Source organism: Culex quinquefasciatus, chromosome 3 (genome assembly GCF_015732765.1).
Source record: "Culex quinquefasciatus strain JHB chromosome 3, VPISU_Cqui_1.0_pri_paternal, whole genome shotgun sequence".
Classification (NCBI taxonomy): Eukaryota; Metazoa; Arthropoda; class Insecta; order Diptera; family Culicidae; genus Culex; species Culex quinquefasciatus.
The window spans coordinates 58,731,103-58,758,066 of record NC_051863.1 but is presented as its reverse complement, the minus strand read 5'-3'; the positions used below and the strand labels follow the sequence as shown (position 1 = coordinate 58,758,066).

Here is a 26,964-nt window from a genome sequence, read left to right as displayed (position 1 = left end):
TGTTTGTTTGCTGTAATTTCTGGGTCGGTTGGAAAACTTAAAATTTAAACTTTTCTTAGCCAAGCATAAATAACAACAAGATAAAAGCTTTTAAAAATTAAAACAACAAGCATTACAAACTATCTTGATTCTAGATTGTTAAACTAAAAGCATTTTAAAAATATAATTGTTGGATGACACGCGGAGAATTCTTCAAATGTTTTAAAAACAGTTTGATTGTTTGCTTTCTTCTTTTTTTTGTCTAGTACATGTACCTGTTTCGCTTATATGACACTGAATAATATTTGTGATTTTTTTATAGGAGGGGATAATTGGGGACAATTAGGATAATTCTGATATTTTTGGTGGATATGAATTTGGTAGGAGTTCGACTGATATGGCCCAAATATTGTTTGAACTTACGATTTATTCGACAAAATTATTTTAAAATATCCTACAATAACGAAACGCTGGTCAGTTTTTTATCCAATTCAGATTTTTTTTTTACAACTGCTCTTACTCTAAATCTTACAAAACTATCATTTGAGTTGCTCAATATATTGTCGCACATTGAACAGAGAGAGCGAGTTAATGGGATATGAATGTTATTGCGAATCAATTAATTAATTAACCCCCTCATTATTTGACATTAAACATTGTTGGCTAAGAAGGGGTGGTCAGAGAAAAAAAAAAATCAATTATGCTGCGACATTCAGCTTCATTAACAATGTGACTTATTTGTTGTTTGGTTAGCATTTCACCCTTCTGCTGCTTCTGCTACTGTTTGCACATCAATTGATTCATTAGCTACTAGTTTATTTTCACAATCATTATTGTTTCCCGCCGAGTATTTCGTCATGATGCAAAGTATTTATTATACAACCACCCCCTCTCTCTCTCAATCATCGCCCTACGCTAATTAGTCGCAAATAAGTATGCCATCATAATTACACAGGCTTTGACGCGAAATTGAATTTTCAACTCGCAATTTATCTCGATTTTAGAGCGAGAATTAATGATCATTTTTCGGGCCACGACATTTTGTTCGCTCTTATTGTGTTGATTGATTTTGCGCCCTTGTTAAATGCTACCCGCTAGAACATTTGTTTTTGCCTTTTCAGCTTATGATGTGTGACGCATCAATTTATATTCTTTGTCATCATTGATGGTTAGTGCATGCGATTAATTTGCTTCACACACACACACACGGCTATTTTACAGTATTCAGATTTGCGGGTTTGAACGACACACAAAGTTGTGAATCATTATCTGTAACGATTAAAATTATATTCTTCTACGCTCTACGCTGTATAATCATGTGTCAACGCCTGCAGAGAGTGTCAACTCAAATATTTCAATTGTTAATAATATAATAATAATTCAATTATTGCTACAAACTACACGAGTGTATCAATGTAGGTTTCAACACGCTTGCCTGGAATTGAAAGCTCTGTTTTCTTTTTCGCTAAAACCCTTTAATCTCTGGGAAGTGAGGAAATTGGTGTACAGATTAGTGTTTTGTTTTGTTTTTTTTTTGCTCATAGCTGAAAACATCATATTTTTTCAGTGTAGTATAGTAACCTGGATAGTAAATTAGCTTATATCTGTAAGCCCATACATCCAATTGAAATGTGGTCAAAGACAAACTTATGGGAAATTGGACGAGCTTTCCGGTAAAAATATTTACGAGACTGAAAAATCAAGTCTGTCATATAGAAATTGCCAAAAACCATCAAAAAACCTATTTTTTCGACATTTTTATTTTTAAAACCGCTGTAACTTCACAAGGATAGGACTTAGGACAGTAGTCGATATGAAGATTTTTATGTAAAATTGTCTGGAAAATCGATTCCCATATTCGGCTTTTGAAAATTTTGACGTTTAGAGCACTTTTCAAAAAAACAGTTTCAGTAAATGATTTTTGTATTTTTTTAAGGTGAGATGCTCCATCCTGCATTTTTCGTGAGTATTTTTGTAACATCTTAGGCTATCTTCACAAAAAAAATCGTGGGCTCCCCCTCAAATTTGACTTTTAAACTTAAAAATCAAAAAATCTCATAAAAGTGGAGTGTTTTTTTCTTTCAGTGTATTTTTATCGAAAAGCCCGTCAAATTTCCTACAAGTTTGTCTTTGACCACTTTTTGATACGATGCAACGGCTTCAAAATACAGAAATATTTAAATTCCGAATTACAAAAATAATTAAAACACTTACGCCCTTCTCAAATGTCATTATCGAGTGGAACTGGCTCCATATACACAAAAATGGCTTATATAAGCGAAGGATAACATGTCTACAAAGTTACATTGAAATCGGAGAGGGTCGGGTACAACCGATTCCCTATTTGGCATGGAATTGCTCTAATACAATTTACACAAAAAACCTATTTTTTTTAAAGAAAATACTCATATTTTCATTATTTTGGTATCTGAAATTTCGCATGCATTTTCACTAAATTGAAGTCTTTTATGTCTCATCCAAACATTCCCACATTATCTCAGCAACTAATGGCAACTAATGCAACATTTTAGCGATTTTTTTTATTATCTAGGATTACATTTTAAAAAGTCCAAACATACAATATTACGCTCATTTTTTTCTTGATTCAAAAATTAAAAAAAAAAATACATTCGAAAAGATCATACAATTTAACAGATGTTTAATTTTTCAAATAATGGATGGATGGATGGAATGGACATTATTGGACAATGATGGACATTATTTTGAAAAATCGAAAAACGCAATTTTTTCCGTTAAAATTAAATTTTGTGTGGCTGTATCTTAAAAACTGTGCACTTTATCTAAAAATTGGTAGAGTTCTTTTTGATTGCTTTGCTTGTCTATCTACGACCGTTTCCAATGACCGTGAGAAGATGCCAGAAAATCCAGCTACCAGCTAAATCCACAATGTGCATTTTTACTTTAGAGCAGTTTTTCGGATTTCGATCATTCGATTTTTTTTTAAATTTTTAATCCGACTGAAACTTTTTTGGTGCCTTCGGTATGCCCAAAGAAGCCATTTTGCATCATAAATTTGTCCATATAATTTTCCATACAATATTTGGCAGGTGTCCATACAAAAATGATGTGGGTAATTCTCTACCAACTCACACGAAATCGGGAAAAGTTGCCCCGACCCCTCTTCGATTTGCGTGAAACTTTGTCCTAAGGGGTAACTTTTGTCCCTGATCACGAATCCGAGGTCCGTTTTTTGATATCTCGTGACGGAGGGGCGGTACGACCCCTTCCATTTTTGAACATGCGAAAAAAGAGGTGTTTTTCAATAATTTGCAGCCTGAAACGGTGATGAGATAGAAATTTGGTGTCAAAGGGACTTTTATTTAAAATTAGACGCCCGATTTGATGGCGTACTCAGAATTCCGAAAAAACGTATTTTTCATCGAAAAAAACACTAAAAAAGTTTTAAAAATTCTCCCATTTTCCGTTACTCGACTGTAAAAAATTTTGGAACATGTCATTTTATGGGAAATTTAATGTACTTTTCGAATCTACATTGTCCCAGAAGGGTCATTTTTTCATTTAGAACAAAATTTTTCATTTTAAAATTTCGTGTTTTTTCTAACTTTGCAGACAATTACAAAAATTACAAAAATTTTGATATATATACATAAGGGGTTTGCTCATAAACATCACAAGTTATCACGATTTTACGAAAAAAAGTTTTGAAAAAGTTGGTCGTCATCGATCATGGCCGTTCTTGGTCACCCGCGACAGACACGGACGACGAAACAAAGAGAAACGCAAAAAGTAACTTTTTCAAAACTTTTTTTCGTAAAATCGCGATAACTTGTGATGTTTATGAGCAAACCCCTTATGTATATATATCAAAATTTTTGTAATTTTTGTAATTGTCTGCAAAGTTAGAAAAAACACGAAATTTTAAAATGAAAAATTTTGTTCTAAATGAAAAAATGACCCTTCTGGGACAATGTAGATTCGAAAAGTACATTAAATTTCCCATAAAATGACATGTTCCAAAATTTTTTACAGTCGAGTAACGGAAAATGGGAGAATTTTTAAAACTTTTTTAGTGTTTTTTTCGATGAAAAATACGTTTTTTCGGAATTCTGAGTACGCCATCAAATCGGGCGTCTAATTTTAAATAAAAGTCCCTTTGACACCAAATTTCTATCTCATCACCGTTTCAGGCTGCAAATTATTGAAAAACACCTCTTTTTTCGCATGTTCAAAAATGGAAGGGGTCGTACCGCCCCTCCGTCACGAGATATCAAAAAACGGACCTCGGATTCGTGATCAGGGACAAAAGTTACCCCTTAAGACAAAGTTTCACGCAAATCGAAGAGGGGTCGGGGCAACTGCTGTGTGAGTTGGTAGAGAATTACCCAAATACGAACTTTGTTGATACGACCCTTAGTTGGAGAGACATAGAAAACATCAGTTTTCCTGTTTTTAAACACATGCATGGCTATATCTCACCAACTAAGGGTCGTATCAACAAAGTTCAAAAAGCAAGATATAGAGAATTTCCGCTATTCAAAAATATGTTTTTCAATGGTGGGTAAACAAAACAATGCACTTTATCAAAATTTAATTAAAGAAGTTTTTGATTGCAAATTTGATTTCACATCGAAAAAATTAAGCTGATAAATTTTTGCGACCAATATTTCATTTTTTTGAAAATATCAGTATTGATTCAAAAATTCATATCTCGGTCAAAGATTTTTTGCACAACCTGGAAATTTCTGAAAAGTTGGCATTTGATGTCCTCTAAAACATATCAAATAATAATAAAAAAAATAAAAAAAGTTTTTTTGATAAAAAATCAAATAAAAAATTACCAAAATTGTTTTTTTCAAGCTTCATTTTTTTCAGTGTAGTATGTGTTCATACCTACAACTTTGCCGAAGATACCAAATCGATCAAACAATTCCTTCAAAAGATACAGATTTTTGAATTTTCATACATCATTTTTGTAAGGACAGTTGCCAAATTTGTATGAAAAATTATATGGACAAACTAATGATGCAAAATGGCTTCTTTGGGAATACCGAAGGCACCAAAAAAGTTTCAGTCGGATTAAAAAATACAAAAATACAAAAAATACTCAAATGTTCAAATGATTCGAAATTTTTGAATGAAATACTAAAATTTTAGCGAAACTCCGTTTTTTTAAGTATGATTTGCAATTTGGGTATCAAACGTCACTGAAATTGTGCAGAATGATGCATAAGGGCCTAAGTCATAGCTGCCTACATGATGCCAAAAATAAAAAAAAATTAGTACATATTTGGCGATTTTGAAGCAAAAAATTTCAGTTTAAAATGATTTAAAAAAAAAAAAAACTCAAATCTCAAAGAGCGATTTTATGTGTGGCATTTTTTTTAGTTCACAAAAAAAGTAATTGCGATCTTGATAAAAATAATGCAAACAAAATGTTAGTGTTGATATGGATTTAACTTCTTCCAAAAACATTATTCTGAACACCGGTTCCTACTTGCCCCACTAACAAAATATCTTCTAGTGTATTATACTTATTTAAAAACCAGTTCGATCAAACGAATAAAATGCAGATCAAACCAAGAAACAATCGTATCCCTAGACTAGTTCAACTAACAAACAACAACTTTCTTCAACATAAAATCTCCTACAATCGTAATTAATTTAGTCAAAAAAGTTAATCTCAACAACTTCCTCCTGCTATGTACAAACACCACACCCTGCCCGACTGACACACCCCTAGGGCGAAAAGACGCGCAAACTGCGCAGCAGTGTTGCCAGCACGTTCGCCAAACACTCGGCGTGCAGCGCCAACTGCCCAGCCCCAAGTGGCCCCACCTTGACGCAGGCCAACTCCCGGAAGCTGGAGGCCACGTCGTGCACTTTCAGGACAATGTTCCGGGTTTGGAGCGGGGCCGAAGTGTACCGGGTCAGGTCCTGGGCCAGCTCAGTGATGCGACGAAGTGCCGAGAGACAGGCCGTCAGATGTTCCGGAAGATGGGTTAGGTTGGCGTCGGACATCGAGACAACCAGGTGTTTGGACGCGGTGACGAGGTGCAGCGATTGGTCGGTCAGTTCGTCCTTGGCCTGTTGGAACTTTTCCTCGTCGATGCTGGTGCCGCCGCCGGCGGTTTGCGCGGCCGAACACATGGCGGCCACCTGGTCCAGCTTGACGAGGAGACCCGCCATGGCGACGTCCGTTTTGGCCATCAGGGTGTCCACGTTGAGGACGTGGCCGTTTTTGTTCGAGAGAATGGGCGAGCTGGGGTTGCTGCCGAGGCTAGTTTTGCGTGACAGCTGTGGCGAGCAGAGCAGTGACAGCTGGGGCTTCTGGTCGGCGGCGGGATTTTTGAGACAGACGGGCGGGCAATCGCTGTGCGAGCGGTAGTGGCCATTTTGGCGATTTTGCGGGATGGGCGATTGTGGTGGCTGGGGGGATCTGCTGCCTTCCTGGGGGAGGTCGTCCCGGTTGAAGGCGCGTTCAATTTCCCTGTAACAGTTGGGATTGCGGTGAAAGTGGGGCGAACCGATTCCGGCCGTTCGGATGGGCGAGTTGTTGGCGGAATTGGTGGCGGTCAGGGTGTACGAGGTGACGACGGGGTTTTTCAGGATGGGGACTGGGCTGCGAATGCAGGGCTTGAGTGGGACCGGAGGTAGTGGAGGCTTCTTCGGTGGTAACGCGGACAGGATCACCGGAGGCGGGGAAGTGGCGGGCTTCTCAAAGCGCGGTGGAAGCGACGGCGGGTCCGCTGGGTAGTGATTTCCGTTGATCTTGGGAGGTGACCGAAGTGGGGAGTTCAGCTTCAGCTGCAATTCTACACTCTTCGGGGGTCGTTGCGGTGGACTGGACTCGTTCACCGCGTTGTGAGGACATCGTTTTGGGGGAAGCGCTGGATCGGCGCCATTTACCTGCTCTGCACATTCTTCAGTCTTTTCTTTCTTGGATTTTGTACAACAGGAAAAGGGTCCCTTACGTTCGACCGTCGGGTACTCGATGACGTGACCGTTGGTTTTCGGTTCCGATTTGGCGTTAGCGTTAGCGTTGGCCGCTTCCGAATTGCTGTACAGATCGTACTCGTTGCAAGCGGGCTGTTTGTCGTCCGTTGGCGGGTAGTACACTTCAAACCGGGACTTGTCGTACTTGGCCAGCAGGTTGGCCGCGTTGGTCTCGATGCGGGGCTTCGGGATGGGTGCGACCTCCGGTGGTGGGGCCATGACGTGGTTGAGGTTCCGCGCGTTGTTGTTGTTATTGTTCGCTGCGAGTTGCAGCAGGTTGGTAGGTTTGGTTTTCAGTGCTGGTTTAGGTTTGGTCGTGCCAGGGTGATCGCTACTGTCGGCTAGTCCCGGTGGGGGTGGAATGATGTACGACAGAATCTCCTCCGGGGTCAACTCTACGGCGGGGGTAATCTTCTGGGTAGGGGGTTCGATCGTTACCTTTTTCAGAAACTCCTCCAGATCGCCAACGACGCCGTCCACGGTGTCCACGGGCCTACTCGATCCGTCGTCGAATCCCGACGGAGGAACGCTGATCAGGTTCAGGTTGTCCAGCTCGTCTGGTGTCTGAGGAGGCGGGATCGACCTCAGATCGATGATGTCCGGATCGGTCTCGATCATCGTATCATCCCCAATTTCGTACCCGTACAGCTCGGCAATCTTCTTCGCCGCCAAGTCCGTATTCCCAGCCCCATCGCTAGCTTCCTTCAACTGACGCAGATATTCCTTCAAGTTCATATCCTTTGTATCACAACCAATGACCGAGCTGTCCGGGCTGTGCAGCCCGAAGCTCGTCCGTAAAGTCTTATTTCTTAGGCTACTCTGGGGAGGCGCTTGGCTCGAGTTCTTGTGGATCGGCGAACTATTCGGCGTGTACAATGACTCCGAATCACTCTCACTCTGCGACAGATCATTCCCCAACGCTTGCAACTCGCTCAAGATCTGACTCAATCCCTGAACCTTCCGCTGACTCTTGGGCGTACTCTGCGCCGAATTGTTCTCCAGCTGTCCATTAACCTCGCTGAACGGCGCCGTATAAATCGAGTTCAACCCCTTGGCGATTCCGTCCAACCCCTGGTTGATCGTCTCCGTGAGCAGCGTCAACGAATCGCTGTGCCGCAACACCCCCGGCGCATCCTCGTTCGACGACTGCTTGCTACTGTTCATACTCTCGCAATCACTCTCCACATCCACCGAAGTCTCCCGCCACAAGTTCAACTTCCCGGGCCTCACGTCAAACTCGTGACAGTACTCCCCATGCTCGTTCAAGTACCGCTCCGAACTCTCCACCATCTTCTGCATTTCCGCCACCCTCCGCAGCACCTCCTCGTTTCTCGCCTCGGACATGCTCAGCTTTGCGTGACTTCCGCTTCCCCCACTTCCGGTCCGTTCCAACCCGTCCCGACTCACCCTCGCGCCGCCACCCACCTCAAACCCGTACTCGTCCAACCCCTTCAGGTTCTTGTTCGAAGTCAGCGTGTTGTTCATGTTTCGGTCGCAGTCGTCCCCGACGGTGGCGCCGGAAATGGACCCGGATTTCGGCGGAAGGTAGACCGTTTTGGTGGAGTGGTACGGCGGTGGCATCAGGAACGCCATGCTGTGGGTTTGCTTCTCCGACGGAAGGTAACTCCAGCTGGCGTGCACGACCGTGTGCTGGGACAGATAGGGCGGGGCGATCTCCTCCACCGTCGGTTCGCGTTCCTGCTCCAGGGGGAGTTCTTTACCTGCGTGTGGATAGAAGAGGAAAAGAAGAAAATTAGTCGTTGATTTTTTTTTAAATTTATATTTAATAAGATTTTTTTCCATGTACATTCATTCAGTTAAAATATTATTGAGTGTCCAATCACAATCGATGACTTTTCATCTCAATTTTAAATAATAGAGCAACTCTCTACGAAATCGGCCGATTTCGACCATTTTTATTTTTTGTATTTTTTTATTTGACTCAAATTTTGTGGGGGCCTTTCCTATGACCAAATAAGCTATTTTGCATCATTGGTTCACCCATACAAGTCTCCATACAATTTTGGCTGCTGTCCATACAAAAATGCTACGTAAATATTTAAACAGCTGTAACTTTTGAGTGAATCTTGGGCCAAGTTGTAGCTACTGTTGAGGACTATCGAGAAAAAAATAGGTGCACGGAAAAAAAGTTGCGGATTCTTGAATCAACTTTTTTTTTCACTAAAAATCAATTTCCCAAAATACGTATTTTTTTTATTTTAGAGATTTTTTTATATGTTTTAGGAGACAAAAATCCGCAATTTTTGAGCCATAAAGAAACATGATCAAAAAATTTATCGCCAAGTTATGAAGTTTTGAAAAAATATTGATTTTTGGATAAAATCAAAGTTTTATGCAAAAACAAATTTGACTTTATTTTTTAATGCAAAATTGAATTTACAATCGAAAAGTACTTTACATATTTTTTGATAAAGGGCTCCGTTTTCTAGATATAGCCACCGAAAGTTTTATTTTAGCGAAATATTCGCAGTTTTTCAATTTTTAAAAATAGTGACCATGAGTGACCATTTCTAAAAATATTTTTTTGAAAAGTTCAGAAAATTTGCTATAAAATTGTCCAAGAGACATTGAAGATTGGACCTCTGGTTGCTGAGATACAGCGGCTTAAATAAAAAGAAACACGAAAATTGAAGTTTTCTAAGTCCCACCCAACAACACACCATTATCTAATGTCGATTTCTCAGCAACTAATGGTTCGATTTTCAATGTTAAAAAATGAAACATTCGTGAAATTTTCCGATCTTTTAAAAAAAAATGTTTTAATTTTTTTTAAACCAAGACTAACATTTTAAAAGGGCGTTATATTGAATGTTTGCCCCTTTAAAATGTAAGTCTTGGTTTGAAAATTTTCATGTTTTTAAACATTTGCTTGGCAATATCTCAGCAACTAAGGGTCGTATCAACAAAGTTCAAAAGTGCAAAATATAGATTTCTCAGCTTTTCAAAAATATTTTTTTTCAAAGGTAGGCAAACATGTGCACTATTTTTAAAAAATGAAAAACTGCGACAATTTAAAAAAAAATCACCTAAAAATGGTTTTAACTTGAAAACGGTGCACTTTATCAAAATTTCAATAAAGTACTTTTTGATTGCAAATTTGATTTAACATCGTAAAATGAAGTTAATAAATTTTTGCGACCAATTTTTCGATTTTTTGAAAAAATCAGAATTGATTCAGAAATTTATAACTCTCTCAAAGATTTTTTGCACAACCTGGAAATTTTTGAAAAGTTGGCAATTGATGTCCTCTAAAACATATAAAAAAAAGTGTTTTTTTTGCAAATCAAGTTTAAGTGACAAAAAGTAAAATAAAAAATCACCAAATTTTTTTTCACCTTGTATCATTTATTTTCAGTGTAGTCCAGATCCATACCTACAACTTTGCTGAAGACACCAAATCGATCAAAAAATTCCTTCAAAAGATACAGATTTTTGAATTTTCATACATCATTTTTGTATGGCCAGCTGCCAAATTTGTATGGAAAATTTTATGGACAAACTAATGATGCAAAATGGTTTCTTTGGGCATACCGAAGGCACCAAAAAAGTTTCATTCGGATTAAAAAATACAAAAAAAAAAATCGAATGACCGAAATCTGAGAGAACTGCTCAGTTACGATATCTCAGCAACTAATGGTCCGATTTTCAATGTTAATACATAAAAAAAGTCGTGAAATTTTCCGATCTCTTCGAAAAAAATATTTCATTTTTTTCTTAAATCAAAACTAACATTTTAAAATGGCCAAACATTGAATATTACGCCCATTTAAAATGCTAGTCTTGATTTAAAAAAAATCAAAATATTGTTTTCAAAAAGATGGAAAAATTTATATCGTCATTAGAAAAAGGTGGGTTGTTTTGGTGAGATTTAGAAATCTTCAATTTTCGTGTTTCTTTTTCTTAAAGCGGCTCTATCTCAGCAACCCGAGGTCCAATCTTCAATGTCTCGTAGACAATTTTATAGCAAATTTTCTGAACTTTTCAAAAAAATATTTTTAGAAATGATCACTCATGGTCACTATTTTTAAAAATAAAAAAACTGTTTAAAAATTCGCTAAAATCAAACTTTCGGTGGCTATATCTTGAAAACGGAGCTCTTTATCAAAAAATCTGCAGAGTACTTTTCGATTGCAAATTCAATTTTGCATTAAAATATAACGTCAAATTAGTTTTTGCATGATACTTTGATTTTATTCAAAAATCTTATATTTTCAAAACTTCATAACTCGGCGGCAGATTTTTTGACCATGTTTCTCTATGGCTCAAAAGTTGCGGATTTTTGTCCCCTAAAACATATCAAAAAATTTCGAAAATCAAAAAATACGTCTTTTGGGAAATTGAGTTTAAGTGAAAAAAAGTTGATTAAAAAATGTGCATTTTTTTCCCGTGTGCCTATTTTTTTTCAATAGTCCTCAAAAATACCTACAACTTTGCCGAAGACACCAAATTGATCACACTCAAAAGTTGCAGCTGTTTGAATATTTACATACCATTTTTGTATGGACAGCAGCCAAAATTGTATGGAGACTTGTATGGGTGAACCAATGACACAAAATAGCTTATTTGGTCACAGGGAAGGCCCCCACAAAGTTTGAGCCAAATAAAAAAATAGAAATAAAATCCATTTCCGGTTTTGGTAGAGAATTGCTCATAATAATTTATTTGACAAGACAACATTTTACCATGAAAGAGCTGTCATGCAAGACTATCAATAAGGGTCGCGAAGTTTTAAAAAAAAAAATAAAAATAAAAATTACATTTTAAACTTTTTGTGGCTTGAAATTTTTTTTCAACAATTTCATGCTTAATTTTAGGATCCAATTCAATAATATGTAATTTGACAGTTGCAAATACTTCAAAAATAAAAAAAAAACATAACAAAAAAGATCGGGCATCCTAAGAAAATTATATTTTTTTAAAAGAAATGCTATTAATTTTCAATGCAAACTTTACAAAATCGTCATTTTTTTTAAATAATTGTGGGCAAATCAATAATTTTCCTACTTTAATCCACGATAAAACTTTGATTAAAATTCGTTCTAAATTTGTATGATAGCGCTTGAAATTCCTTTTTAAACTTCAGTTTCTTTTAAACCTTGGATCTTATTCTGATTTTGGAATTAAGATTTGATTTATTGAACTTGGTAGTTCTTTAGACTTTTTATTATGCTTTTAGGAAAATTTTGGCCTAGCTGTCAATTTTCAACAAAAATAAATACATAAATAAATAAATAAAATCGAAATATTCGAAAAGTTACAATCGAAATCTCAATTTCAGTTCTACTCACCCGCCATCAACCGGTAGTAGCCGGCGAGCACGATGGCAAACTCGCACGCGTCCCGGTCCTCCATCGAGAAGGTGATGACGCGGTCCGGGTTGATGAACACCGTTACCGTGTTCGAGACGTCGTCGTCGCGGGTGACCACGACCCGCGTTAGGTCCTCCAGGTTGCAGATGGGCTGCGGCTGTGGGGAAGGTGGAGAAAAATGGGGGAGAATTGTAGTTTAAATGATGCTTGCAAATGTTGGGTATTCTTTTCATAGCTGTGAAAAGATTTTCAAAATTGAATAACAAATTTTATTTAAAACAAAATAACATTTCACCAAAGAAAGTATAAAAAGTATTAAATTGCAGTTAGAAAATCACCCAACTTTCTGTCAAAATGTAACTTAATCCCAATTTAATTGCAATCCAAGACATGGACCTGGTGTGATCGATTCGCGTAACTATTCACTTTATGGTAGTACTGGCCACCACTGCATCTGTAACGAGAAACATGTCTCCTTCTAGAGCAGAGAACCCAATAAACCTTTGGGCGGAAACTTTTGACCGTTTGCAAATACCTAGCCAGAATTTTGCATCTCGACGCTGTCATGCTAACTTGTCGCACGTCGCTTTTTGACGTTCCGAGTTCAACGCGTTTTAATGTTTGACATTGAGTAAACAAAAACGAGAGCACGCAATGTAAACAATAACAAACAGGTTTTGTTTGTTTGACCATTCTGTTGTCCTGAAGTTTGTTTACGGTAGTTGGGCATGTACGTGTGTCAAACGTGTTCTGACATGAAATCCCTTTGGCCAATTGTCGCACTTACATAAATTTTCAGAGTGTGACAAGATTGCACGACAAGGTTTTTTTTTATTGATTATTTCAGGATTGCAATCGAATTTTGGGGATCTGTGAAGGTCAAAAGGTTTTGGCCCAAAATGCACGAACGACAAGTTAGCACGACAGTGACGATCTGAACACACCCTTAAAACTGAAAATGCATCAGCTGCAGAAGCATTCACCCCCTTGTCGACGTTGGCGGGGATATTTAAAACTTTGCTGTGTAACACAATTTTGATTAAATAAATTTTGCAACCGTGGCATTGGACAGCATCACCACCTGCGGACCGGGTGATTGGGTGTCCCTTGAAAGTTGCATCTTTCATAGTTGGTCAGCAGGGAACGGAGAACTATTCCAAGTTTCCTAATAGAAAACATAATTTATCATAATCTCACAGTCGGCCATTTCACTGTTGTGGACCAAAATTTGAGACAGAAAATTACTTGACTTTAAAAAAATATCCAAATTAAGGAATTTACATCTTTCCGTTCTTTCAATTTACCACCCACCAAATCCCTGTTTGTGTGTGCGCGCGCGTACCAAACATCATAGTTTGCAAATGGCATTTTCTTGGAGCAAAATTTCCCAAGGAAAAGCGCGGGCCCGCGGCAACGCAAAAAGCTATAAATTCTCATTAAATATTTGTCGTTAGATTTTCGCCAGTTGCACACCTCGCCGTCGTCATCATTGCCGTCAACGGCAGCCTACTACCAGTGTTGGGACTGGTGGAAAGTTTTGCATTTGAGCCCCGTCGTTTAATTATGCCCGGAGGCGACGCCATCACCAACGCGAACGCGACGCCGTGGATGACGAAAAAGGGATTTTCCCCGGGAAGAGAGACGGTTTTGAGGTAGAGTTTTTAGGAGTTGGTGAGAAAGTGGGTCGAAATTTGAGTTTATATTTATTTTTATTTTATTTAATGAAAACATATAAATAAAGATTCAATTTATTTTTTCAATTTTAAAGCATTTCACGATCTACCTTAATCACCCTTTCCTCAAATGACAATTCCACAATGTCAGTAGGCAAATGACAATGGTAAAGTTATAGGTTTTGTTAAGGAGTTCTAAGAAAAATAGTTAAAATCTAAAAAAACACTTTTTGAAAGCAATTCTCTATGCATCCGGTCTATTTTCTTCAATTTTAATTTTTGTATTTTTTAATCCGGCTGAAACTTTGTTGGTGCCTTCGGTATGCCCAAAGAAGCCATTTAGCATCGTGTATACAAAAATGATGTATGAAAATTCAAAAATCTGTATCTTTTGAAGGATTTTTTTCATCGATTTGGTGTCTTCGGCAAAGTTGTAGGTATGGATACGGACTACACTGAAAAAAAATGATAAGCGGTGAAAATTTTTTGGTGATTTTTTAATTAACTTTTTTGTCCCTATAACTTGATTTGCCAAAAAATACTATTTTTATTTTTTTTTATTGATATGTTTTAGAGAACATCAAATGCCAACTTTTCAGTAATTTCCAGGTTGTTCAAAGAATCTTTGACCGAGTTATGAATTTTTGAATCAATGCTGATTTAAAAAAAAATCGAAATATTGGTCGCAATTAATTTTCAACTTCATTTTTCGATGTAAAATAAAATTTGCAATCAAAAAGTACTTTAGTGATTTTTTGTTTAAGTGCACCGTTTTCAAGTTATATCAATTTTCAGGTGACTTTTTTGAAAATAGTCGCAGTTTTTAATTTTTCAAATCAGTGCCCACGTTCGCCCACCTTTGAAAAAAATATGTTTGAAAAGCTGAGAAAATTCTCTATATTTTGCTTTTTTGAACTTTGTTGATACGACCTTTAGTTGCTGATATATTGCCATGCAAATGTTTAAAAACATGAAAATTTATGTTTTCTAAGTCTCACCCAAACAACACACCATTTTATAATGGTCCTATTTTTAATGTTCAAATATGAAACATTCGTGAAATTTTCCGATCTTTTCAAAAAAATATTTTCAAAAAAATAAATAAATCAAGATCAACATTTCAAAAGGGCGTTATTTTGAAGTTTTGGTCCTTTTGAAATGTTAGTCTTGATTTAAAAATTTAAAATTTTTTTTTCGAAAAGCTCGGAAAATTTCACGAATGTTTCATATATTGACATTTTTGAATTTTCATATCTCATTTTTGTATGGACAGCTGCCAAATTTGTATGGAAAATTATATGGATAAAGTAATGATGCAAAATGGCTTCTTTGGGCACACCGAAGGCACCAAAAAAGTTTCAGCCGGATTAAAAAATACAAAAAAAAACGAATGACCGAAATCTGAGAGAACTGCTCTTGATAGGAATTTCCACACAGAAAAATAATTGTAAAAAATAACCATTTAAGAAAATTCTCATTTTTGGATATGTTTTAGATGATAAAAATGGAATGTTTTGAGCTCTGGCACAAGTTGGTCACCTTTATTTTCTTTTTTTAATTGCCAATCTAAAAAAACATATTTTTTTAAATTTCATGAAAAAGTTGAAAAAAAATTGACTTTATTTTATTATGTAATGTCAAATTTGCATAAATCTCGTCATTAAGTTAGAATCACCTTAAATTGTTTTTTTAATTGCCAAAAATGAAAGTATTTCGACAGTTTCTGAGCTTCCAAATTTGAATGTTTTTAAAATTTTCTAATCAACCCTAGCTTTTGAAAAGGCCATAAAACACTTATAGAGATGATTTAAATTTTGTTAAATGAATTTTTACCAACTTGTGCCATAGCTCAGAAAATGTATTTTTTGTCATCTGATAAATATAAAAATGAGAATTTTAAAATATAGTGTAATGGCGAAATTAAATTGTGTTTGTGAAGTATTCAATAAAAAATGTTTTTTTTTAAATTGCGAATACGAATGCGAAAAATTGAATATTTTTTATAGATTGTGTTTTTTTTCTGAAAAGCTTTGCAGAAAAACACCAAATTGATCAGGCAATCTATTCTCAAGATGTAGATTTATGAATATTTTATATAATATAGCTTTTGTGTATGTAAAATTGTATGGTAACTTGTATGGACCAACTAATGATGCAAAATAACATCTTTGGCCATAGAAAAAGAACACACAGAGCAATTCCAACTCAAATCGAGAATTTTTCTGGTAGTTTTGTACCCGCCCCACTAAAATTTCATTGAAACTTTGTAGACATCTGGGGTTTTTTTTGAAAAGGTCTAATAAGCCAAAATTTCAGTTTTTGCTTTTTGGGCGTTTTATTAATAACCCTGACTCAAGGCGGTTTCAAAAACACTAAAAAAGCAAAAAAAACTGTAAATTTGGTTTTTTGGACATTTTCAAAAAAAAAAAAAAAAACTCCAGACATGTTATACTAGGCCTACATAAGCCATTTTTGTGTATATGGAGCCAATTGTACTCGAAAATAGCATTTGAGAAGGGCGTAAGTTATTTAAATATTTTTGTATTTTGTAATTTAAAAATTACTGTATCTCGAAGCCGTTGCTTTTATCAAAAAGTGGTCATAAACAAACTTGTAGGAAATTGGACGGACTTTCTGAAAAAAAAAATACACTGAAATAAAAGTACACGCTACTTCTATGAGATTTTTCAATTTTAAAGTTTAAAAGTTAAATTTAAAGGTGATGTCAGGATTTTTTTTTATTTCAAAATTTTTGAGGAAAAAGCCTAAGATGTTACAAAAAGACTCACGAAAAATGCAGGATCGTGTGTCTTTCCTAAAAAATATAAAAATAATTTATTAAAACTGTTTATTTGAAAGTGGTCTAACGCCAACATTTTTTAAAATCTTTAATGGAAATCGATTCCCAATCAATTTTACATAAAAGTCTCCATATCGATCATTGTCCTGTGTCCAATCCTTGTATAGATACAGCGGTTTCATAAATAAAAAATGTTGGGAAAATAGCGGGTTGTTTTTTGCATTTTCTGTATGACAGACTTGATTTTTCAGTCTAGAAAATATTTCTACCGGAAAGCTCGCCCAATTTCCAATAAGTTTGTCTATGACAACTTTTTAATTTGACTCGTTTTAATATTTACGTAAGCTTATTTACTATCCAGGTTTCTACCACACTGAAAAAATATTCTATTTTAAGTAATGAACAATGTTATTGAGTTTATAAAGACAAACTAATGGAAAAATGGACGAGCTTTCCGTTAAAAATATTTTCCAGTCTGAAAAATTAAGTCTGTCATATAGAAATTGCATAAAACCACCAAGAAACATATTTTTTAACATTTTTATTTTTAAAACCACTGTATTTTTACAAGGATTGGACAAAAGACAATGATCAATATGGAGACTTTTATGTAAAATTGTCTAGGGAATCGATTCCCGTTAAAGGATTTCAATAATTTTGGCGTTTAGACCAATGTTCAATTAAACAGTTTTAATAAATGATTTTTGTATTTTTTTTAGGAGAAACATACCATCCTGCATTTTTAATGAGTCTTTTGTAACATCTTAGTCTTATTCCTCAAAAATGTTGAACAAAAAAATCGTGACGTCACCTTTGAATTTAACTTTTAAACTTAAAAATCGAAAAATCTCATAGAAGTGGCGTGTATTTTTATACCAGTGTATTTTTTTTTCATAAGGCCCGTCCAAATAACTTACGCCCTTTTCAAATGTTATTTTCGAGTGCAATTGGCCCCATATACACAAAGATTACTTATGTAGGCCTAGGATAACATGTCTACAAAGTTTCATTGAAATCATAGGGGGTCGGGTACAAAAGTACCAAAAAAATTCCCGATTTGAGCTGGAAATGCTCCATAAAGTTTCATCCAAATCGAAAAACGCAAAAAACAACTATCGTTGTCCAAAGTCTCGAATAATTGCTTACTTTTGTAAATACAGTCCAGACTCAATTATCCGAAGGCCTTGCAAAAAGTTCACTTCAGATAATCGAATCACAAATATATTATTTTTTGCAATTCCGTCCTGAAACAACATACTTTTCCTATCATTCTTGAACGACGAAACAGCCTACTTTTCTGTACCAAAAATAACAGAATCGAATAGTAACCCTTTTCAAAACAAATGCTGAAAAGTTCTACTTTTCAGCACTGAAATGGATGCTGAAAAGTTGAACTTTTCAGCACATGTTAGGAAAAGTTATACTTTTCAACATTTTTTTGATTTGAACGATTCATTGAATCAATGCATGGACTTTTGTCCTATAATTCTGTCCAAAGGGTGTTTTTCGGAATTGCAAAAAACGTTGTATGGAACTCGTTGTAAAACTTGATTTTTCATCACTCGTCGTATTTATCTAACTCGGTGAACCTCGTTAGATAAATGTACGACTCGTGCTGAAAAAATCCTCTTTTTGCAACTTGTTGCATAAACTACTATTGTAAGCTTATTTTAGATTTTGTTTTTATTTATTTGATTGACAAGCTCAAGCATCACCCTTGAGCTTTGCTAGAGTGATTGATGTTAATGTTCATTTGAAAATTTTGACAATATTTGTATTCAATGAATTGGCAAATTTCAAAATTTTGCTAAATAAAAATTGTAGACTGGCAGTTTTTGAAACATATTCAAAATTAAGAACTCTACAAAATTCTTCAAATATGTTCAAAGGTATTTTTTAAAGAGTGATTTTTTCCTGAAAAGTTCTAAGCAATATGTACAACTTTCCTCAAGACACCAAATCGATCAGAAAATCCATTTCTAAGATAAGGATTTGCGAATATTTGAAATCCATTTTTGTTAACAGTAAGAGACTTGTATGGACAGACTAAAAAATTCAAAAAAAAAAATTCTGTCTGAAGTCACGGAGATTTGCTAGAACTTGTGAATATAAGCAGAGTAAAAAAATTACCAGCAATTCTGTGGAACACCGCAAAATGAAGAATATTAGTTTTTTTATTTCGCTCAAACTTTGCATACATAGTTGATATGCCCAAAAAAGCTATTTAGCATCGTAAATCCAAATTCTACACAAATTTGAGGGGTTCTGATCGATTAGATGTCAAAGTTGTAGGGACCATACTCTACCTGAACACTTTTTTGAAAATTTCAAATGGCACAAAAAATCAGGTTGCAAAAAATGTTATTTCAAATCATGAAAACCACGGACCATTATTTTTTGTATTTTTTCACTGTTAGAGACATTTTTTTTTTGGAAAAAAGTAATTTCCAAACTTTCTTAAGTTCAATAATTCGAATTAATTTAAAAATGGCCAAGAATTGAGAGTTAGGTCTTTTCGAATTGTATGACGTGATTTTAAAATACTTTTAAGATTATTTTCTTATTCTACAAAGGTAAGAAAATTCCCGATATCTTTAAAACAAGCTGGATTATTGAAACTTTAAACTATTTTTTCGTTTAAAGTCTAACTAATTAATTTTCATTTGCGTCAAGACAGAAAAATCGGTTGAAATTGCGTGGAGTTAAGATTTTTGAAAAATTAGGTTTATGTGAAAATCGACGAATCGCCCTGAAACGGCGTAATGGCCGCTTTCTTACACAAATTCAATGAATTATTTAACATGCTTTCAAGTAATCAAATCGAAATGATTGCTTTATGCTCTGGAAGGCATCATTCCCGATCGGCCAGATTTTTTCAATCAAAAAATGGTTTTCTTTGTGTTGTTTGTTTCTCGGGTGAGTTTTCAAAAAGCCGTAAGAGCCACTGTGACCTCTGACACTAATTTTCGTTTTTCTCGAAAATGAAACAAAATTTCATTTATTTCAAGTATGGGGCACTTGAAGGACGTGTAGATGAACAATCTCAAGCATTTATGATTTTGGTTTTTCGTAAGTAGGTCGAATACCGATGCAAAAAGGACTTTGTTTACCAATGGCTCTTACGGCTTTTTGAAAACTAATCCGAGGTTTGTTCATTTCAATTTTCTATTTCTGGACCCTGAATTTAAAACCATCATTGACAGTCATTGCCCCAAAAGTGAAAGACACCATCTACGACCTTAACTAAGCCCATAACTCACCACCGTATTCCGCACGCCGGCAATCTGGCTGAGCCCGAACCTCGGACTGACCAGCAGGACCCGCTCGACTCCGTCCCGCTGGTTGGTGCTGAAGCACTTGGCCCCGTAACTCGGCAGCCCGGAGATTATGTCCAGATAGTGGATCTTGGCCTGTGGGAAGAGAGGGACCAGGTGCACAAATAAAAATTAAACAATTTGCTCACTCGGCTTAATTGGAATTGCCGTGACTTACCTGCAGCTGGGTCAACATCTTGGTCGACGAACCGGTCATCTGGGAGTTGAGCTTCAGAAAGTGCCCGAGCAGCCTCCGGAGCTCCTTGCGTTTCATCCCGTCAATCAGGGAGGCAGGCACAAAGCGATCCAGTCCAAATTCTCGTCTGAAAGTGGAAGAAAGAAACAAAGCAAAGTGGTTAAATTTGTAGTTCAAACACAAATAAATTTGCAAAATTGTCAGCGTTTGAGCATCGCTAACCCAACACGTCCGTCCCTTCTGGCGTTGTGGGCTTGTCCCTTAATCTCATTTGCAATGCAACGCTAATTGCATTTTTATAAAGTTTAATTAGTCCTCTCGTTTCGTCGGCTTGGCTGGTGGTTGTGGTGTTGGAAATGGGAAAATCTTGTGTACTTTGTGCAGAGTCTGGGTGTTTTGTCTTCTTCTTTTTGTTTAAGGCGCGCCTACAAGTATGCAACCGAGCTAATCCTAAGAATGGCTGGTGTGGTGTTCGATGTCGAAACTTTGCCACTATCGTACTCTTGGAAGACCGTGAAATGACTCTTTCCTGAATTCCATATTCGAAATCAGTGGTGCCATCTGGTGGTGAATAGCCGCAACTTCGACTTGTATGCAATACTCAACTGATAAGAGAAAAGCTTGCAAGCAATAGTACCAAGGGAAAACCCCGCCATCTAGTGGTAAAAACATAAAAGTTAACTAAATCTAGAAAAAAAGGCTCAAACTTCCCCCACTTTACTGTTAAAAAGAGATCAGATTGGAAACTTTTACCCTCCTCCGATACCCCAACCACCTTTCCCACGTTCGTGAGAAAATCTTGGAAAATTTGCACGACAATTGCAGCACAAAACACTTTGTGTGGCGTGTCGTCTGACTATGTGTCCTCCAGTGTCTGGTATTTTGCTGCTTTTTCCTTCCCAAGACAAAGTTGTTTCCCCCGTGAGGGGGAGGAGGCTTGTCGCTCTGGCCCAAAGTTTTCGGCTTTCGGGTTTGGGTTTTGGCTCCCTGCCAGGAATCGAGGTTGTAATCTGTGATTCCGGGTGTACTGTCGTTCGACCGGAGCTGTCTGGTCACACCGGAGTTGGGTGGGGACTGCACTCATTTGGAAAGTGGTAGTACCTTGAGCGGTTTGTACCTTGGGATTGGGATTGTTGGTTGCTGGGAGGAAGTAAAGCCAGACTTACACAAAAGGGATAATTTAATTCGGTTAATTCTGGGTTTTATTTCTGGTCAACGAGAGAAGGAAAGATTGCTGGTCCTTGAACTGGTCTTGGTTTCGAGCGGAAGCACATGAGAGATGATGAACTGGGTGTTTTATAGAGTTGTTGAGTTTGAAAAAATCTTCAAGAACTGTTATTTGAGCATTATTTAGAAAACTTGAAGGCAATTTTAAATACCAATAATATAAATTGAATGATTTGAAAACATAAAGCTGTTTTATTTGAAGCAATTTTAAACAATTAAAAAACAATTTTTAACAATTTTAAACAATGGTAAACAATTTTAAACAATTTTAAACAATTTTAAACAATTTTAAACAATTTTAAACAATTTTAAACAATTTTAAACAATTTTAAACAATTTTAAACAATTTTAAACAAATTTTAAATAATTTTAAACAATTTTAAACAATTTTAAACAATTTTAAACAATTTTAAACAATTTAATCAATTTTAAACAATTTACAAAAATTTTAAACAATTTTAAACAATTTTAAACAATTTTAAACAATTTTAATAGTAGTTTATGCAACAAGTTGCAAAAAGAGGATTTTTTCAGCACGAGTCGTACATTTATCCAACGAGGTTCACCGAGTTGGATAAATACGAAGAGTGCTGAAAAAAATCAAGTTTTGCAACGAGTTCCATACAACATTTTTTGCAATTCCAAAAAACACACACTGAGTGAAATTTTATGTCAAATTTTCATGTATTTTGTCAATAAATCGTTTAAATCAAAAAAAAATTTGAAAAGTGTTACTTTTCGAAATAAGTGCTGAAAAGTTCAACTTTTCAGCACCCATTTGAGTGCTGAAAAGTAGAACTTTTCAACATTTATTTTGAAAAGTGTTGCTATTCGATTCTGTTATTTTTGGTACAGAAAAGTAGGCTATTTCGTCGTTCAAGAATGACAGGAAAAGTAAATAGTTTCACGACGGAATTGCAAAAACAATTTTAAACAATTTTAAACAATTTTAAACAATTTTAAACAATTTTAAACAATTTTAAACAATTTTAAACAATTTTAAACAATTTTAAACAATTTTAAACAATTTTAAACAATTTTTAAACAATTTTAAACAATTTTAAACAATTTTAAACAATTTTAAACAATTTTAAACAATTTTAAACAATTTTAAACAATTTTAAACAATTTTAAATAATTTTAAACAATTTTAAACAATTTTAAACAATTTTAAACAATTTTAAACAATTTTAAACAATTTTAAACAATTTTAAACAATTTTAAACAATTTTAAACAAATTTAATCAATTTTAATCAATTTTAAACAATTTTAAACAATTTTAAACAATTTTAAACAATTTTAAACAATTTTAAACAATTTAAAACAATTTTAAACAATTTTAAACAATTTTAAACAATTTTAAACAATTTTAAACAATTTTTAACAATTTTAAACAATTTTAAACAATTTTAAACAATTTTGAACAATTTCAAACAATTTTAAACAATTTTAAACAATTTTAAACAATTTTAAACAATTTTAAACAATTTTAAACAATTTTAAACAATTTTAAACAATTTTCAACAATTTTAAACAATTTTAAACAATTTTAAACAATTTTAAACAATTTTAAACAATTTTAAACAATTTTAAACAATTTTAAACAATTTTAAACAATTTTCAACAATTTCAAACAATTTTAAAAAATTTTAAACAATTTTAAACATTTTTAAACATTTTTAAACTATTTTAAACATTTTTTAACATTTTTAAACATTTTTAAACATTTTTATACAATTTTTAAAAGTTTTTCAAAATTTTCAGCAATTTAAATAATTTTAAACATTTTTAAACAATTTTTACAATTGTGTTCAAATTTAAACAATTTAAACCATTTTTAATTTTTTTAAAGCATTTTTTAACAATTTTGAACTATTTATAGCAATCTATAACAATGTTTTACAACGTTTAACAATGTTTAACAATTTTAAACAACATTAACAAATTTTAACAATTTAAACAATTTTTAACATTTTTTTTCATGGTTTAATGTTTAAATGTTTAAATATTTAAATGTTTAAATGTTTAAATGTTTAAATGTTTAAATGTTTAAATGTTTAAATGTTTAAATGTTTAAATGTTTAAATGTTTAAATGTTTAAATGTTTAAATGTTTAAATGTTTAAATGTTTAAATGTTTAAATGTTTAAATGTTTAAATGTTTAAATGTTTAAATGTTTAAATGTTTAAATGTTTAAATGTTTAAATGTTTAAATGTTTAAATGTTTAAATGTTTAAATGTTTAAATGTTTAAATGTTTAAATGTTTAAATGTTTAAATGTTTAAATGTTTAAATGTTTAAATGTTTAAATGTTTAAATGTTTAAATGTTTAAATGTTTAAATGTTTAAATGTTTAAATGTTTAAATGTTTAAATGTTTAAATGTTTAAATGTTTAAATGTTTAAATGTTTAAATGTTTAAATGTTTAAATGTTTAAATGTTTAAATGTTTAAATGTTTAAATGTTTAAATGTTTAAATGTTTAAATGTTTAAATGTTTAAATGTTTAAATGTTTAAATGTTTAAATGTTTAAATGTTTTAATGTTTTAATGTTTAAATGTTTAAATGTTTAAATGTTTAAATGTTTAAATGTTTAAATGTTTAAATGTTTAAATGTTTAAATGTTTAAATGTTTTAATGTTTTAATGTTTTAATGTTTTAATGTTTTAATGTTTTAATGTTTTAATGTTTTAATGTTTTAATGTTTTAATGTATTAATGTTTTAATGTTTTAATGTTTTAATGTTTTAATGTTTTAATGTTTTAATGTTTAAATGTTTAAATGTTTAACTGTTTAAATGTTTAAATGTTTAAATGTTTAAATGTTTAAATGTTTAAATGTTTAAATGTTTAAATGTTTAAATGTTTAAATGTTTAAATGTTTAAATGTTTAAATGTATAAATGTTTAAATGTTTTAATGTTTTAATGTTTTAATGTTTTAATGTTTAAATGTTTAAATGTTTAAATGTTTAAATGTTTAAATGTTTTAATGTTTAAATGTTTAAATGTTTAAATGTTTAAATGTTTAAATGTTTAAATGTTTAAATGTTTAAATGTTTAAATGTTTAAATGTTTAAATGTTTAAATGTTTAAATGTTTAAATGTTTAAATGTTTAAATGTTTAAATGTTTTAATGTTTAAATGTTTTAATGTTTAAATGTTTAAATGTTTAAATGTTTTAATGTTTTAATGTTTTAATGTTTTAATGTTTTAATGTTTTAATGTTTTAATGTTTTAATGTTTTAATGTTTTAATGTTTTAATGTTTTAATGTTTTAATGTTTTAATGTTTTAATGTTTTAATGTTTTAATGTTTTAATGTTTTAATGTTTTAATGTTTTAATGTTTTAATGTTTTAATGTTTTAATGTTTTAATGTTTTAATGTTTTAATGTTTTAATGTTTTAATGTTTTAATGTTTTAATGTTTTAATGTTTTAATGTTTTAATGTTTAAATGTTTAAATGTTTAAATGTTTAAATGTTTAAATGTTTTAATGTTTTAATGTTTTAATGTTTTAATGTTTTAATGTTTTAATGTTTTAATGTTTTAATGTTTTAATGTTTTAATGTTTTAATGTTTTAATGTTTGATTATTTTAATGTTTTCAACTGATATTAAATCTAGAAATCTTATTTAAATTCATGATTTCCTTTGATTTGCCAAGTCAAGCCGCTGTAATAATCACACCATAAAATGTAATTAAAAACGCCTTCGTGACCTCTACGTCTGTCGTCCTGGAAAGTCATTCTCTTTGAAAAGCGATGCACTTTCCACTTTCTGTCTCTCGAGTCTCCCAAGACATTCAGAGTGACACCAAATGAAAAGTTGGAACTTGAGATGAAAGTGAAGAAAAAAAAAAACCCCTCCAACAAAGCCCCCCGAAGCAAGCATCAAGAATCAGCAACGAACACAAAGTTCGGATTAACGTTATTGTTCCACCAGCATGGGAGAGACACTTTTCACTTGGCTGTCTTCTTCTTTGCGACGGGAATCAGAAAAAAAAGAGAAAAACAAAAGTAAAACCAGAAGGAAAAGAAACCCGTGGAAATTCAGGAAGGAGTCGCTTTGGTGGGAAGTTTATGTGAAATTTGCAGACAGTCTACTGCTTTTGTGGATGAACTAGGGGGACTTTAAGGTGGCGTTAGTAGGGTAACGTTACTCCGAGAGAGTTTGAAACATTCCGAAATCAAGCTTGTTTATGATTTTATTTTTCGTTTTTTGTTAACAAAAAAGTATTTAACTCAATCAAAATTTGAAAAAATAATTTCAGAAGTTGCAAACATTTTACACTTTTCAGAAGTTTTAAAATTTCAGATGTTTTGATGTTTTTTTAATCACAGTTGTTTTAGATGTATCAAAAGTTTCAAATGTTTGCCGGTGTTTCAGTCATTTCAGACGTTTTAGATATTTCAGATGTTTCAGATATTTTAGTTACTTCAGCTGTTTGAGTAGTTTAAGTTGTTTCAGTTGCCTCAGTTATTTGAGTTGTTTCAGTTGTTTCAGATGTTTCAGATGTTTCAGATGTTTCAGATGTTTCAGTTGTTTCAGATGTTTCAGATGTTTCAGATGTATCAGATGTTTCAGATGTTCCAGATGTTCAGATGTTTCAGATGTTTCAAATGTTTCAGTTGTTTCAGAAGTTTCAAATGTTTCAGTTGTTTCAGATGTTTCAGATGTTTCAGATGTTTCAGACGTTTCAGATGTTTCAGATAATTCAGATGTTTCAGACGCTTCAGATATTTCGGATGTTTCGGATGTTTCAGATGTATCAGATGTTTCAGATGTTCCAGATGTTCAGATGTTTCAGATGTTTCAAATGTTTCAGTTGTTTCAGAAGTTTCAAATGTTTCAGTTGTTACAAAATGTTACAAAAGTTTAAAAAACTCAGTTGTTCAGTTGTTCCAAAATTTAACATGTTTAACGTGAAGACTTCCATCATTGTCATGATTTTTCGTTCAAAGATATAAATTTTGCGTCGCTTTCAATATTTTGACAAAATTCCTTCAACAAGTTGTTTAGAATAGTGCCCTACACATGTTGATTCCTTTTGGTAACGATTATCCCATTCCTTGTAAAGTTATGGAAATCGTCATTAATAAATGATTGCCAACTAGGACGTCAATGACTGTGCCACAAAATTATATAAATTTTGAAGCACAATTGATTTTGATTAAAAATTCCTTCAGTGGCTTAAAGATGGCAAAAACCGGCACATGCTGATTCCTTTTGGTGCTGAAATTCGTTAAATTGAATTTAATACAGAATATTTTATAGTGATGATCAAATTTCTTCCAAAATGATCAACGGCTTCACCTTAAGAACTTTTAGATATTTCAGATGATTCAGATCGATCAAAATTCGATAAAAACCAAAATTCTCCGTAACGTAATTTTCGATTTCCCCCAACAGAGTTCCGTTGCATTCCTGTGCGTCCGTTCGTGAACTAAGATTGAAAAACTTTTCATACCAG

At 33.5% G+C, this 26,964-nt stretch overlaps 1 protein-coding gene across 1 annotated transcript in view; it reads right to left on the bottom strand.

Moving 5' to 3' along the window:
- Nucleotides 1–5,132: 5,132 nt before the first annotated feature.
- Nucleotides 5,133–26,964, bottom strand: part of LOC6042974 — a 455,221-nt gene continuing 433,389 nt past the window's right edge. Inside the window, exons 10-13 of the mRNA XM_038266300.1 lie at nt 20,250–20,394; nt 20,018–20,167; nt 12,264–12,441; nt 5,133–8,675 (exon numbers count right to left, since the gene is read on the bottom strand). Of these exons, the coding sequence (XP_038122228.1) occupies nt 5,698–8,675; nt 12,264–12,441; nt 20,018–20,167; nt 20,250–20,394 (3,451 nt within the window). The 3' untranslated portion in view covers nt 5,133–5,697. The remainder of the gene's footprint in view (nt 8,676–12,263; nt 12,442–20,017; nt 20,168–20,249; nt 20,395–26,964) is intronic.